The following is a 16,035-nucleotide window of genomic DNA, read 5'->3' as shown; positions in this document are numbered from 1 at the left end:
CCTCTGTAGGACATATCTATCCTGCGCCTTGTGAACTATTCCCAGAAACTTCAGCCATCTCTGCTCTGCCGTCATCCCTGCCAATATCCTCCTCCAATATACCTGTGGATTCTGTTGAATGTTTTTGGTTTTTGTGCTCTGACCAACACAGCACAGCAAATTTCAACTAGATGAAAAAGTTTTGGTAAATATAGTTGATTCTCAATCCATTGAGCACATCTACATGAAATGCTGTCAGAGAAAAGCAGAATACATTATCAGAGATCCCCACCACCCAGGCCATGTTCTCTTCTCACTGCTGCCATCAGGTCGAAGATACAGGAGCCTGAGAACTCACACCATCAGGTTCAAAAACAGTTACTACCTCTCAAATATCAGGCTCTTGAACAAAGGGGAAACTACACTCATTTGCCCATCCACTGAGATGTCCCCATAATAAATGATTTCACTTTAAGGACTCTTTATCTCATGTTCTCATTATTTATTGTTATTTACCTGTTTTTGCATTTGCTCAGTATTTTGTCTTCTGCATTCCTGTTGATCTTTCATCGATCCTGTTATAGCTACTATTCTATAGGTTTGCTGTGTATGCCCACAGGAAAATAAATCTCAGGATTGTATATGGTGACATGTATGTACTCCAAAAATAAAATTCACTTGAACTCTGAACTTGAAATCTGTAACACACTAGTAGGAAGATTGATGAACGCAAATTGAATCGTAACTGTTAAGTAATATGATAAATAGAGCCATAGTTACCTCACAAGAGGCTGCCATTCTGTCCATCACAAAATGTCAGAGCTGCTCTCTACATCCATTCACAGGCCCTTGCTCTGTAGCCTTGCAAACTTCTTGCCACCGTATGTACATCCAATTCTTTTTCGAAGCCCATCATGGATCCACCCTCCACTTTATTATAATTAAAACCCATGACACATTTGAATAACTTATACCAGTCATAGTCATCATCATCATCATGTGCCATGTCATATGACATGGGCAATCATTGTCTATCATGAGCATGATTGTTCTTGGCAAATTTTCCCACAGAAGTGGTATCCCATTGCCTTTTTCTAGGCAGTGTCTTTACTGGATGACCCAAGTCATTATCAATACTCTTCAGAGATTGTCTGCCTGGTGTCAGTGACTTGTGGTCACATAACCAGCTGCTCATACAACCATCCACCACCTGCTCCCGTGGCTTCATGTGACCCTGACCTGGGGTACTAAGTAAGTGCCACACCTTGTCCAATTGTGACCTGCTGACTAGCAGAGGGAAGGAGCTTCTCACATCTCCTTTGGTAGAGACAAAGCTCCACCCCACTGTCCAACCACTTCATTATAAAGTTATTAAAACCCACAAAACAAATACTAATAGGTATACACATTTGAATAACTTGTACCAGTCATAGTACAGGGCAGAAACTGAAGAATAAAGTAAAATTTTGATGTAGAGGGTTTCTGGGATGTTTTCAGTATAAACAATGCAGTATCACAGCAACAACATAATTTCAAAAGTGTTTTATATTAGAGATAAATGAGATTTACTCATCTCTGCATTGAACGGAAGGTATAGCCTGCAACTAAGGGGCTTTTGAATCAGCAGAGGACTCATTTCCGTCCTGAGAGATCCATCAGCAAGGAAAGCAGTACTACAGTGCTCCATGGACAGCGAAGGTCATGACAAGGAACAGAAGACAGCATGGTCATCTACAGCAACCAAGAACCCAGTTGGTAATGCTTTTGCATACCACTGGACTTGGATTTCTGAGGCCGCAAGAGTGGAACTGCCCCAGTGCCACAGCTTTTCCACTTTAACAACTCTCCTGCACAGATTTCCCGTCATCATTGGACATGATGGTAATCAGCTATGAATGCTCTTTACTTACATTTATTGTTTGCACAATTTGGTGTTTGATGGTCTTGTTTTGTTTTAATGGATGCTATTGGATTTCTTAGTTTTGTGACTGCCTGTAAGGAGGCGAATCTCAAGATTGTATACAGTATAGGTACTTCAATAATAGATGTACTTTGAACTTTGACTTAATACTGGTACAGGCCAAATATTAGGTAAAAGCTATTTATACCAAGCAACAAGTGTATTTTCTTTATAGCAGAGTAAATGGAAGTTTAACTTTTAAAAACATTACACCCATGAGATTAAATAGTGTAAATTTTGTACAAGAATAATAAGGGATTGACAATGTTTGGCATGCTAAGGGTTTGGCGTGAGAGTCCGGCTTGAATTCGGAAGCCTAAAATTTCGGGGCTCTGGAGATGAGTGGATCGAGGGTTGGTGTCACAGCAGGAGACCCATGTGTCATCGGGGGAGTCAGGATATCTGCTATGGGCCCGAAGACCTAGGATCTTTGCAATTTTCAGGCACAGAGCTAGAAAAAGGGACGTAACGAACTTTTATCATCAACCAGCCAGTTGTTTGTTATGTCTCCCCGCTCGCTGGGAAAATGGGGAGAGAGAGGGAGGAGGGAGGAGGAGAGAGGGGGGAGGGGAGGGGGGTGGAGGGAGAGGGAGGGGGGAGATAGAAATAGAGAGAGAGAGAACGAGAACATACAATATATCAAATGCCAGATGAAATGCGAAGTCTTTGGGGTAACTGCAAGTCTGTGTCTTTGCTATTGCTTTGCTCATGCTGAGTGCTCGGTAGTGGTACCAATGCTTGTTTTTTTTAAACTGGTGGAGGGGGAGGGGGGATTGTGGCTCGCTGCTGCTTACGCACGGGAGGGAGGGGACTTTGGGGTTTTTATGTTTACCTGTCGTTCATTCTTTGGGGCACTTCTCTGCTTTCGTGGATGTTTGCAAAGAAAGAGCATTTCAAGATGTATATTGTATATACTTCTCTGACATTAAATTAGACCTGTGAACCTTTGAATTATTCTGATGTATTGCAATTCTGACAATGCTATCCAAACATATACTGCAGAATCAGAATCAGGTTTAATATCACCGACATATCTCTGTCTTGGAGGCCAATGCCAGAACATCTTTCAAAGAGTGGACCCCCACATGGCCTCAGGTCCAGATGTACCTGGTAGGACTCTGAAAAACTGTGCCAGCTGGTGGGTGTGTTCAAGGACATGTTCAATCTGCTGCTGCCTGGATACTGCCCAGGGTCTGCTGCAGTCAGAAGTTCCCAGCTACTTCAAAAGGGCAATAATCAATACCAGTGCCCAAAAAGAGAAGAGTGAGCTACCTCAACAACTATCACCAAGTGGTATTCTCATCTACTGTAACAAACTGCTTTGAGGGGTTGGTCTTGGCTAGAATCAACTCCTGCCTCAGCAAGAACTTGGACCCACTGCAATTTGCCTATCACCACTATCAGTCTACAGCAGATACAATCTCACTGACTCTCCACTGGGTATTGGATCGTCTGAGCAATGGAAATATTTACATCTGGCTCAGCACTCAACAAAATCATTCCCCCAGTATGAATCAAAAAGATCCAAAACCTAGGCCTGTGTAACTCCCCCGACAACTGGATTCTTGACTTCCTCACTAGAAGACCAGAGTCTGTGTGGATTGGAAACAACATCTCTTCCACATTGGCGCACCTCAAGGATGCGTGTTTAGCCCACTGCTCTTCTCTCTCTAAACTCATGCCAGGTACAGCACAAATTCACCGATGACACAACTATTGTTGGCAGAATTTCAGATGGTCATAAGGAGACATACTTGAGTAAGTTAGATCAGTTGGCTGAGTGGTGTCTCAGCAGCAACTTTGCACTCAAACTCAGTAAGACCAAAGAATTGTTTGTGGACTTCAGGAAGAGTAAGTCGAAAGAACACACACCAGTCCTTATCGAGGGATCAGAAGTGGAGAGAGTGAGCAAATTCAAATTCCTGGGTGTCGATATCTCTGAGGATCTATCCTGGGGCCAACATATCCATGCAGATACAAAGAAGGCACGACAGAAGCTATATTTCATTAGGAGTTTGAGGAGGTTTGGTATGTCACCGAAGACACTTGGAAATTTCTACAGATGTACGATGGAGAGCATTCTAACTGGTTGCATTTTCATCTGGTATGGAGGGGCCACTGCACAGGATTAGAAATAGTTGCAGAAAGTTATAAACTCAGTCAGCTCCATCATGGGCACCAGCACCGAGGACATCATCAAAAGGCAAAGCCTCAAAAATCTGGCATCTATCATTAAGAACAGCCCCATCACCCAGGACATGCCCTGTTCTCATTGCTACCATCAAGGAAGTGGTACAGGAGCCTGAAGACATGCACATAATGTTTCAGGAACAACTTCCATTAGATTTCTGAATGAATATTGAACCCATGGAACACTAACTCAGAAATTTTTTACTTCTATTTTTGTACTACTTATTTAATTTATTTTTAATGTATACGCCGATATTCTGATTATATGCGTCTTCAGACTATGCGGATTCACAGTTATGCGAGAAACCTATTTCTACCAACATATATGCGTCCAAAACTCAGTTATGCGAGGAGCACTGCTTTCCTGCCAATACAAGTCAGGTGTGCGCGCCTCACAATCTCACTCCCGCCAGTCTCACATTGGTTTTGGAAAGCTGTAGATGCGCGATCTTGTGCTCTTAAACTTTTGTTGGTTTTATCTATGGTACAGTGATTTTGTGTTTGAAATATTTAACTATGCCTCCTAAGCGTCCGATGTCATGTCCTAGGCCATCAGCCAAGCAGCAAAGAACTGTTTCAACACTTGAAAAAAAGTTGGAAATTATAAACAGCGCCGCATCAGCTGAAGGTAACACAGCTCTGGGACGCTACTGCCGGGAACAGAATCTTGCCTTTAAAATTCTTTTGTTGCTTGGCATTTGGACAGCATTCACCCTAACATAACAGTGTGTTTTCTGCCGTCTAACACAACATCACTGATTCAACCACTCGACCAAGGTGTGATCCTCATTCAAGGCATTTTTTTTATGGCGAACTATCTCTCAGATGCCGCAAGCAACAGACGATTTTGAAAATCTCGGGAGATTACCAACGGTGAGGGAATGGTGGAAGTTGGAACGCTTAGCACAAATGGCAATTGACATGGACCCAAGTTTAGAACTGAGTCACCATTTCAGTCCTTCTCTGCTGTCAACCCTTCTTCCTTACAACCAAATTTATGCTGAAAAACAAAATGCTGCCAAGCAAACAACCCTCACTGCTTTCTTCAAACTGGTGCTGGCAGCTCTAAGAATTCTGTGAGTCTTCCTTCACCCCTTGCTGTGCTCGATATGATCCTGACGACCACAACCATCCATGCACCTTATCCACGTAAAGCTGCCCGACACCACAACAACCACTCATCTCCCAAAGCAAAGACACTTGCCACTGTTGGTGAGTACTGTACACCCTAGTATGTTAACTTTCTATGATTTATTACATTGAATATTACCTTAATTGATTAAATATGAGTGTGCCTTGTGGTACTGCTTTTGTGTTGTATTGGTATGAAAATGTGAATAAATTACAGATAAAACATATTTAGGAAGCCCTCTGAAACACATCCCTATTTTCTCCATTTAAATAATAATTCACATTATGCAATTTCACATTATGCAGGATCTATCATCAGAGACACCCACAACCCAGCCCATGCTCTCTTCTCACTCCTGCCATCAAGAATTTGGCTCAGGAACCTCAGGACCCACACTACCAGGTTCAGGAATGGTTTATTTATTTACTTATTGAGACAGTGCAGGATAGGTCTTTCTGGCCCTTCCAGCCACATCATCAATCAACCCCTGATTTAACCCTAACCTAATCATATGACAATTTACCATCACTAATTAACCTACCACCCAGTACGTCTTTAGACTGTGGGAGGAAACCCATGTGGTCCAGGAAGAATGTCCAAACTCCTTACAGAGAGCAGCAGGAGTTATCATCCCTCAACCATCAGGCTCTTGACCCAGTGGGGACAACTTCATTTTTTCCATCATTGAAATGTTCCCACAATCCTTCAAGGACTCACTTTCAAGGACTCTTCATCTCAAATTTTCTATATTTATTGTTTATTTATTATTTCTTGGAAGTTTCTATGTTCTATTGTTTACAACATTGGACTAAATTTGGCTTTTCTGACACTAATCAACAGAAAAAGACTCTTTCATGTCAAAGTGAAAACATATCTCTACAAAGTGATCTAAATTAATTACAAATATGAAGCACAAATTAATTGATCACGTAAGTATTCACTCCCTTGTGTTCTTGTTCCAAATTCCAGCATCTGCATTCTCTTATAACTCCACAAACAAGTTATCCACTTGTCCCTCCCCACTAATCTCCCACCTGGCACTTATCACTGCAAGCGTCCTAGGTGCTACACCTGCCATACATCTGTGAATCTGCTGATGTTGTATATTCTGTCTGGTGCTCCCCACCTGTCTCTTCTACATTGGTGAGACCTGTTGTAAATTGGGGGGATCGCTTCATTGAGCAACCTGTCTGGGTAGCCTCCAACCTGATGACATAAACATCAATTTTTCTTTTCACTTAACAAAATTCAACCCCCCCCCCCCCACTTCCTCTATTCTCCACACTGGCCTTTCACCTCTTCTCACCTTCCTATCACTTCCTCCTGGGTCCCCTCCCCTCCTCCTTCCCTTTCTCCTATGGTCCACTCTCCCTTCCTATCAGTTTTCTTTTTCTCCAGCCCTTTCATTCAGGTCTACCCACCTGACTTCATCTATCACCTTCTAACTTGTCCTCCTTACTTTTTTAATTCTGGCATCTTCCTCCTTCCTTTCTAGTCCTAAAGAAGAGTCTGAAATGTTGATTGTTTATTCCCCTCCACTGATGCTGCCTGACCTGCTGAGTTTCTCCAGCATTTTGTGTGTGTTGCTTTAAGTTATCCACTTGACTGATGCTAAGGAAAGATTAATATGGGGCAGTACACCAGAAACACAGTAGACAGCCAACATTTTTCCCCAGTGCAGCAACAGCCAATACCAGAAGAATCTGAGTTGGGTGGAGGAAAGTTTAGGGAAGATATCAGATATAGTTTTTTTTATATAACAAGGAGAGTGGTGGGTGCCAGAGGTATACATTATAAGAACAATTTAACAACTCTTAAGACATGCACATGAAAGGGGCACGTTAAAGTACTGGTTAGCACAATGCTTTCCTGTATAGGCGACCCAGGTTCAATCCCCCATCACTGTCTATAAGGAGCTTGTATGTTCTGCCCATGAACACATAGGTTTCCTCCAGATGCTCCGGTTTCCTCCACAGTTGATAGGTTAACTGGTCATTGAAATTTGCCCTGTGTGTTCTTCCTAACATCCACCAGGGATATTTATCAGGAGCACTGCATTCATAGGGCCTTGGTATTTTCATGGAGAACACCCATCCTCTTTGACTTTCTACCTTCAGGCAGGAGATCCGATGGCATAAAGACAAGAACGGTCAGGATGGGAAGCAGGTTCTTCCTTCACGCCATTAGGCTTCTGAACTCCCTAAAGCATCAAATTTGAAATGTCTCTGGATAATTACCCTACAATATTTAATTTATACACTTTACTTTGTTAAGATATGAATAATTCATTAGTAGATTTAATTCTTACTTTCCTAAGCTACTGCGTGTTATATGTGTGATAATATGAACTACAACAATGTGATTAACACATTGATCTGGAGAGATGTTGTCTCATTAACATTACAGTGGCATGCAAGAGTTTGGGCACCCCTGGTCAAAATGTCTGTTACTGTGAATAGTTAGGTGAGTAGAAGATGAACTGATCTGCAAAAGTCATAATGTTAAAGATGAAACATTCTTTTCAACATTTTAAGCAAGATTAGTATATTATTTTTGTTTTGTACAATTTTAGAGTTAAAAAAAAGGAGCTCCTTGCAAATGCTTGGACACCACAAGAGATTTGAGCTCTCAGATAACTTTTACCAAGGTTTCAGACCTTAATTACCTTGTTAGGGCAATGGCTTGTTCACAGTCATCGTTAGGAAAGGCAAGGTGATGCAAATTTCAAAGCTTTATAAATACTCTGACTCCTCAAACCTTGTCCCAACAATCAGCACTTGTGGGCTCCTCTAAGCAGCTGCCTAGCACTCTGAAAAATAAATGATGCCCACAAAGCAGGAGAAGGCTTTAAGAAGATAGCAAAGTGTTTTCAGGTAGCTGTTTCCTCAGTTTGTAATGTAATTAAGAAGTGGAGGTCAAGTTGTGGTCTGGAAGACCAAGAAAACTTTGAGAGAACTGCTTGTAGGATTGCTAGAAAAGCAAATCAAAACCCCGTTTGACTGCAAAAGACCTTCAGGAAGATTTAGCAGACTCTGGAGTGGTGGTGCACTGTTCAACTGTGCAGCGACACCTGCACAAATATGACCTTCGTGGAAGAGTCATCAGAAGAATATCTTTCCCTCACCACAAAATTCAGTGTCAGAAGTTCCAAAGGAACATCTAAACAAGCCTGATGCATTTTGGAAACAAGTCCTGTGGACTGATGAAGTTAAAATATAACTTTTTGGCCACATTGAACAAAAGTATGTGTGGAGGAAAAAAGGGTGCAGAATTTCATGAAATAAACACCTCTCCAAATGTTAAGCATAGGGGTTGCTTTAGGCTTACGTTGCAGCCAGTGGCACAGGGAACATTTCACTGGTAGAGGGAAGAACGGATTCAATTAAGTACCAGCAAATTGCGGAAGCAAACATCACACCGTCTGTAAAAAAAAAAATAGCTGATGAAAAGAGGATGGCTTCTACAACAGGACTATGATCTTAAACACACCTCAAAATCCACAATGGACTACCTCAAGAGGCATAAGCTGAAGGTTTTGCCATGGCCCTCACAGTCCCCCGATCTTAATATCATCGAAAATCTGCGGATAGACCTCAAAAGAGCAGTGCATGCAAGATGGCCCAAGATTCTCACAGAACTTTTGCAAGGAAGAATATGTGAAAAGACCCCCAGACAAGAATTGAAAGACTACAGAAAGTGTTTACAAACTGTGATACTTGCCAAAGGGGGTGTTCTCTAAGTACTGACCATGCAGGGTGCCCAAACTTTTGCTTCGGGCCCTTTTCCTATTTTTGTTACTTTGAAACAGTAAAAGATGGAAATAAAAAAGTAATCTTGCTTAAAATATTAAAGAAATGTGTCATCTTTAACCTTATGCCTTTTGGAAATCAGGTCACCTTTTACTCTCTTAGCTATTCACAGTAACAGAAATTTTGACTGGGGTGCCCAAACTTTTGCATATCATATGTGTATACATTAGGCTATGATTAAAATGGGGTGATTGCTGGGCAGCGCAGCTTGAATTTCGAGGGCCTATTTTGCACTGTATCTCAATAAAACAACAAAAATAAAAATGGAGGATTTAGGGCTGTGCGAGATGGAATGGTTAACCTGAGTGGAGAATAGTTTCAAATTGGGCGTGCTATGGTCGCAGGTGCAGTTTAAATGGTTCGACAGGGTCTAGATGGGCCAAAGGGTCTGTTTCTGTGCTGTACTTTTCCATGACTCTATCGGTCAGTACAAATTATGTGGGCCGAAGGACTCCATTAAACTATCCTATATTGTTAAACTGTGAAAGGTGGCATATCACATTAACCTGCGCTGTGATGTTAGTCTCTAGGGTCAATTTGACCCAGAACTCGGAGACCGAAGGCCAAAGCTTGTTCTACGTACACCGGAGCCAGGGGCTTGTTCCCTCCCGGCCAGGGGAAATCCCCAGGCTCCGAGAGTCGACGGGCCCCGACATACAGCCGTCGCCTGAAAAGCCGGTTGTTAAATTTTAACAAACAACCCCGCTCACCTTCTCGATGGGAGCCGGCTTCTGCGCGGCCAGCGAGCGGGCCAGGCTGAGCACGGTGTTGAGGTAGAAGCCTCGGCCGGCCGCCTTCCCCGCCATGTTGGACGGCCCAGTCAGTCAGAGCGTCAGAGCCCGCCCACCGGCTCCGAGGAGAATTCAAACCCAAGTATGGGCCTCAGCTCCGGGGGAGAGAGGTCAATCAGTCAGTCAGCTCCGGGAGAGACGTGATTTTAAACCTCGCCATTGGCATTCTCTCTGAAGGTGAATGGGGAGCCAGGTCTCAGCAGGGATGGCATCTGGGTCACGGAGTACAGAGGAGCTGATCAGCGAATATGAGACCTAAGATATAGGGGCAGAGTGAGGGGGCCTCTGAATTGATCGGGGAATATGAGTGACTGAGGAATTGATCAAAATCAGGTTTATTATCTCCAGCATATTTCATGAAATTTGTTAAATAGGCTGCAGCAGTACAGCATATATTGAAAAGAAAAAAATACCTATGTATATTAATAGTTTGATCAAAAATAGTACAAAACAGAAATAATGTATAAAAAAGAGAGGGAGTGTTCATGACCATCTTGGAATCATGTGGCGGGGGTAAGAAGCTGCTCCTGAATCATAGAGTATGTGTCTTCAGGCTTCTGTACCTCCTTCCTGACTGTAACAATGAAAAGGCAAGTCCTGAGTGATGGGGGTCCTTCATAATGACACTGCCTTTCTGAGGCATCACTCCCTGAAGATGTCTTGGATACTAGGGAGGCTGCTACCCAAGATGAAGGTGACTAATTTTACAACTTAATGTAATTTTCAATCCTGTAGCAGTAGCACCCCCTCCATACTAGAGAGTGATGCAGCCTGTCAGAATGCTCTCCATGATACATCTACGAATTTTTTGAGTATTTTTGCTGATATACCAAATCTTCTTAAATTCCTAATAACTGCTGTCTTGCTCTCTTTGTAACTACATCAATATGTCGGGACGTGGTTAGATCCTCAGAGATCTTGACACCCAGGAACGTGAAATTGCTCACACTCTCCATTTCTGATCCCTCTATATGGATTGTTTTATGTTCCCTCGTCCTACCTTTTCTGAAGTCTACAATCTCTTACTGACATTGAGTGCAATGGTCATCAGGGGTCAAAAGTCATTGATAAGCGAATATAAATACTTGGTACTTTGATTAAAAAATGACTTTGAACTTTGAAAAGGGGTTATGGCATTGATCAGCTCTCTGAGGTCCAGAAATAAGTTAGAAATCAATTAAATATAAGAACTGGATTTGACAGAGTGGGTATTGATCAGATCAATGTTAAAAGTAAATTTATTATCAAAGTACATATATGTCACCATATACAACCCTGAGATTCATTGCCTTGCTGGCATACTCAATAAATCCGCAGAATAATAGCCAGAACAGAATCAAGGAAGACCACACCAACTTGGGTGTTCAACCATGGTACAGAAGACAACAAAATGTGCAAACAGAAAGAAAGAAAATAATAATAAATGAATAAACAATAAATTTCAAGAACATGAGATGAAGAGTCTTGAAAGTGAGTCCATAGGTTGTGTGAACATTTCAATAATGGGTCAAGTGAAGTTGAACTAAACTATTGTTCGGGAACTTAATGCTTGAGGGGTGGTAACTGTTCCTGAACCAGGAGGTGTGAGTTCTGAGGTTCCGGTACCAACTTCCTGATGGCAAGGGTGAGAAGAGAACATGTCCTGGATGGTGGGGGGTCCCTGTAACCCCATTCCATGTAGATTTGCTCAATGGTGGGAGGCCTTTACCTCACAGAGGGACTGAGCCATATCCACTTGTTGAAGTTTTAGATGTCATGCTGAATCTCCACAAAATCCTGAGGAAGTAGAGGCACTGCCGTGCTTTCTTCATAATTACACTTCAGTGCTGGTTCCAAGACAGTTCGTCTAAAACAATCAGAATCCGAATCAGGTTTATTATCACCGGCATGTGACGTGAAATTTGTTAACTTAGCAGCAGCAGCAGCAGTTCAATGCAATACATAACACAGAAAAAAATAATAAATACAATAATTAATTAATTAATTAATAGATCGATAGATAGATAAATAAATAACAGCATATGATGTCAACAAAATAGAGAGAGTACAGAGGAGATTTTCTAGAACATTACCTGGGTTTCAGCACCTAAGTTACAGAGAAAGGTTGAACAAGTTAGGTCTTTATTCTTTGGAGCATAGAAGGTTGAGGGGGGACTTGATAGAGGTACTTAAAATTATGAGGGGGATAGATAAAGTTGACATGGATAGGCTTTTTCCATTGAGAGTAGGGGAGATTCAAACAAGAGGACATGAGTTGAGAGTTGGGGGCAAAAGTTTAAGGGTAACACGAAGGGGAATTTCGTTACTCAGAGAGTGGTAGCTGTGTGGAACGAGCTCTCAGTAGAAGTGGTAGAGGCAGGTTTGGTATTGTCATTTAAAGTAAAATTAGATAGGTATATGGACAGGAAAGGAATGGAGGGTTATGGGCTGAGTGCAGGTAGGTGGGACTAGGTGTAAGCGTTCGACACGGACTAGAAGGGCCTAGAAGGCCTGTTTCCGTGCTGTAATTGTAATATGGTTATATATGTATATTGAATAGATTAAAGGAAGTGCAAAAAACAGAAATACTGTATATTAAAAAAAGTGAGCTAGTGTCCAAAAGTTTAATGTCCATTTAGGAATCGGATCACACTGACATTTTTAAAGTCCACCTCTGATCCTCTTGATCAGATATCAAAAATATATCAGAGAAGCCTTAAGAGTATGAAATTAAGTTCAACTCTAAAAGAAGTGAAAATATTTTTAGATCAATTAGAATCAGAATCAGTTTAATTATCACTGGCCGAACTCTTGAAAAGTTGTTTATTTGTGACAACAGTACAGTGCACACATAACAAATTTCTGTAGGTTACAATAAAATTTAAAAATTGTGCAAAACAGGACTAGTGGATCAGACAGATGAATCAGAATTGGACAGAGAATGAAAAGAAATGAGATCTTGATGCCTAGTTTGGGTTTCGTCAAGACCACTCAACTCCTGACATCATCACCTCCTTAGTCCAAACATGGTCCTAAGTACCAGAGGTGAGGTGAGAGTGATGGCCTTCGACTGAGGTATGGCATCAAGGTGCCCTAGTTAAAATAGAGTTCATGGAAATTAGGAGGTAAACCCTCCGCTGGTTGGAATCATACCTGACACAAAGGAAAGTGGTTGTGGTTGTTGATGTCAATCGTCTCATCCTCAGAACACCACATCTCCACGGACTTCAAGGAGGATAAGACAAGGGAACACACAACAGTACTCATAGAGGGATCAGAAATGGAAAGAGTGAACAATTTCAAGTTCCTGGGTGTCAATTTCTCTGAGGATCTAACCTGGACCCAATATGTTGATACAGCTACAAACAAGGTATGATAGCAGCTATGTTTCACTCAGAGTTTGAGAAGATTGGATATACCACCAAAAACACTCGCAGATTTTTGCAGATGTACCGTGGAGAACATTCAAACTAGCTGCATCACTGTCTGCTATGGAGGGCAGAGCACTGCACAAGATTGAAATAAGCTGTAGAGAGTTGTGAACTCGGTCAGCTCCGTCATGGGCACTAGCCTCCCCCACGTCCAGGACAATCTTCAAAGAGTGATGCCTCAAAAAGGTGGCATCCATCATTAAGGACCTTGTCACCCAGGACATGTCCTCTTCTCATTGTTACCATCAGGGAGGAGGTACAGAAGCCTGAAGACACACACTCAGTGATTCAGGAACATCTTCTTCCCCTCTGTCATCCAACTTCTGAATGGACATTGAACCCATGGACTACTTTTTTTTTGGCACTACTTATTTAACTTAGTTCTTTTATGTAAGGAGTGGGAGGAGTCAGCAGTGCGGTGACGTCCAGTAGAAAGGGGCGAGGCAGCGGGATGAGGTCACGTGACGATCGAGGGGCGGGGCATCGGAAGGGGTCAGCTGACTCTGGTCCCGTGACAGTCCATGGCGTCCGTCCGTCGTTGAGTCCGGCTGCGAGAAAACGGAACATGTCGGCCTATCCGAGTCGCTATAACCCCTTCGCCGAGGATGATGAGGACGATGAGGGCCGGGGCCGGGGGTTCGGCGGGGCAGCTCGGGAGGAGGGTCGGAGCGACGCGGCGGATCGGCAGAACTACCTGAGGCAGGAGGCGCTGAGCAGTGCCCGGCGGGCCGTACAGAGCAGTGGCAGGAGCGTCGCCCTCATCCACGAGTCGGAGCAAGTGGGCGCCGACACGGCCGAGGTGAGAGCAGCTGGTAGCTGCTGCTGGTGAAACGACAGCGCAGAGGCATGGAGGAGGGAGGCTATGGCCGTTGGTCAAAGTAGTCAGAGTACATATGTCACCACAACCCTGAGATTTATTTTCCTGCGAACAAATCTATTGATTTGTAATTATAACATGATCATTGAAAGGTCAAGTAGAATATAGAATGTAATAAACTGTGCGAATGCAATATAAACTATTAGCAATAAATAACGAGAATATGAGATAAAAAGTCCTTAAAGTGAGATAATTGATTGTGGGAACATATCAATGGATGGGCAAGTGAGTATAGTTACTCCTTTTATTCAAGAGCTTGATGGTTGAGGGGTAGTAACTGTTCTTGAACCTGGTAGTGCGAGTCCTGGGGTTTTTTTACCTTCTAAGGACCTGATGGCAGTAGTGAGAAGAGAGCACATTGGGATCTCTGGTGACAGATGCTGCTTTCTACATAGCATTTCATGTACATGTGCTCAGTGGTGGGAAGGGTGGTACCTATGATGAACTGGGCCATTACTTTCGGTAGGAATTTCCATTTAAGGGCATTGGTGTTTCCATACCAGGCTATGATGTGGCCATGTGATGTGATATACCCTCCACTTCACATCTATACCTATAAATATCTGTGAACCAGACAACAAGTAGAATATTTCAGCATCAAATCCTTTGGGTATGCCCTGGATGCCTCAGTCGGAGAGAAACAAAGGGGTCAGTCATGGGCTGCTGTCCTGTCATCAGCTATCCAGGCAGCAAGCCACACACACTGCTCCACACCTCACCAAAGAAAACACACAGAAACAGCAAAGCACCAAAACACACCAAAATGTCATTCACAGGGTCCAATCGCACAAAATTGAGCAGTGGACACATATTTAAAAGAAGTAGTAAAATAAGTAAATACTTTTGTGAATTTTTAGCAGGATTTTGTGAAATTACCTTCGGTCAGTTTGTTTGGTGGGGCCATCTTGAAGTTGTTCTTGCTTGCCCTCAGATCCTGAGGTCACATTTGTCTCCTTTCAACAGGTGCAATGTAAGGGATCTGAAGATGAAGGCTGCACAATCTGTGTGGATTGTCTCAAAGTCCCACAAAGCAGATGTAGTCGTAGAAAGGAATCGCACAGAAGCAGGTCCTTTGACCTATCTAGTACTCGCTGAACCATTTAAACTGTCAAGTCCCATTGACCTTCACTGGGACCATACAGCTACCATCCATGTACCCATCCGTACTAATCTTAACCATTGAAATCGAGCTCATGTGCACCACTTGTGCTGACAGCTCATTCCACACTCTCTTGGCCCTCTGAGTAAAGAAGTTTTCCCTCATGTTCCCCTAAAACTTCTCACCTTTCACCTTAACCCATGACCTCTTGTTGCCCTACCTAACCTCAGTGGGAAAAGCTTGCTTGCATTTACCCTATCTATACCCCTCATCATTTTATATACCTCTATCAAATCTCCTTTTGATTTGCTATGTTCCAAGGAATAAAGTCCTAATCTATCCAATGTTTCCTTGTAACTTGGGTCCTCCAGACACAACATCCTTGTAAAATTTCCCTGCTTGCTTTCAACCTTATTTACATCTTTCCTGTAGGTAGGTGATCAAAACTGCACACAATACTCCAAATGGGGTCTCAGCTACATATTGTACAACTTCCATGTAACCTCCCATCTCCTGTAATCAATATGTTTACTTAAGAAGGCCAATGTGCCAAAAGCTTTGTTTCCCACCGTCTACCTGTAATGCCACTTCCAAGGAATTATGGACCGTATTCCCAGATCCGTTTGCTCTACTGTTCACTGTGTAAGATCTACCCTGGTTGTCCTACACCTCTCACTTGTCAGCATTAAATTTGGTGGGTATGGTAATACAGATGGTTGGCCTGGAGCTGTATAGACATTCAGTTAATTAATTTCTCCAAAATCTTTCATCTCATTTTCTTTGTTCTC

General features: G+C 42.6%; 2 protein-coding genes and 1 long non-coding RNA gene across 3 annotated transcripts in view; 1 reads left to right on the top strand and 2 right to left on the bottom strand.

The window, feature by feature from the left end:
- Positions 1–9,986, bottom strand: part of pi4kab (phosphatidylinositol 4-kinase, catalytic, alpha b) — a 314,691-nt gene extending 304,705 nt beyond the window's left edge. Inside the window, exon 1 of the mRNA XM_059943702.1 lies at positions 9,781–9,986. Coding sequence (XP_059799685.1) covers positions 9,781–9,876 — 96 coding nt within the window. The 5' untranslated portion in view covers positions 9,877–9,986. The remainder of the gene's footprint in view (positions 1–9,780) is intronic.
- A 1,090-nt stretch (positions 9,987–11,076) lies between these two features.
- Positions 11,077–13,132, bottom strand: LOC132377441 (uncharacterized). The gene is made up of 2 exons (XR_009506640.1): positions 12,994–13,132; positions 11,077–11,707 (listed from the first exon to the last, which is right to left on the bottom strand). It is a non-coding gene; the product is annotated as an uncharacterized LOC132377441 (long non-coding RNA).
- Positions 13,133–13,748: 616 nt separating this feature from the next.
- Positions 13,749–16,035, top strand: part of snap29 (synaptosome associated protein 29) — a 39,731-nt gene continuing 37,444 nt past the window's right edge. The window contains exon 1 of the mRNA XM_059943704.1: positions 13,749–14,070. Within this exon, the coding sequence (XP_059799687.1) occupies positions 13,837–14,070 (234 nt within the window). The 5' untranslated portion in view covers positions 13,749–13,836. The remainder of the gene's footprint in view (positions 14,071–16,035) is intronic.

The sequence above is a fragment of the Hypanus sabinus genome, chromosome 18 (genome assembly GCF_030144855.1).
Source record: "Hypanus sabinus isolate sHypSab1 chromosome 18, sHypSab1.hap1, whole genome shotgun sequence".
In the NCBI taxonomy this organism is placed as follows: domain Eukaryota; kingdom Metazoa; phylum Chordata; class Chondrichthyes; order Myliobatiformes; family Dasyatidae; genus Hypanus; species Hypanus sabinus.
Note: the sequence above shows the minus strand (reverse complement) of the source record. Positions and strands in the feature narration are given on the sequence as shown.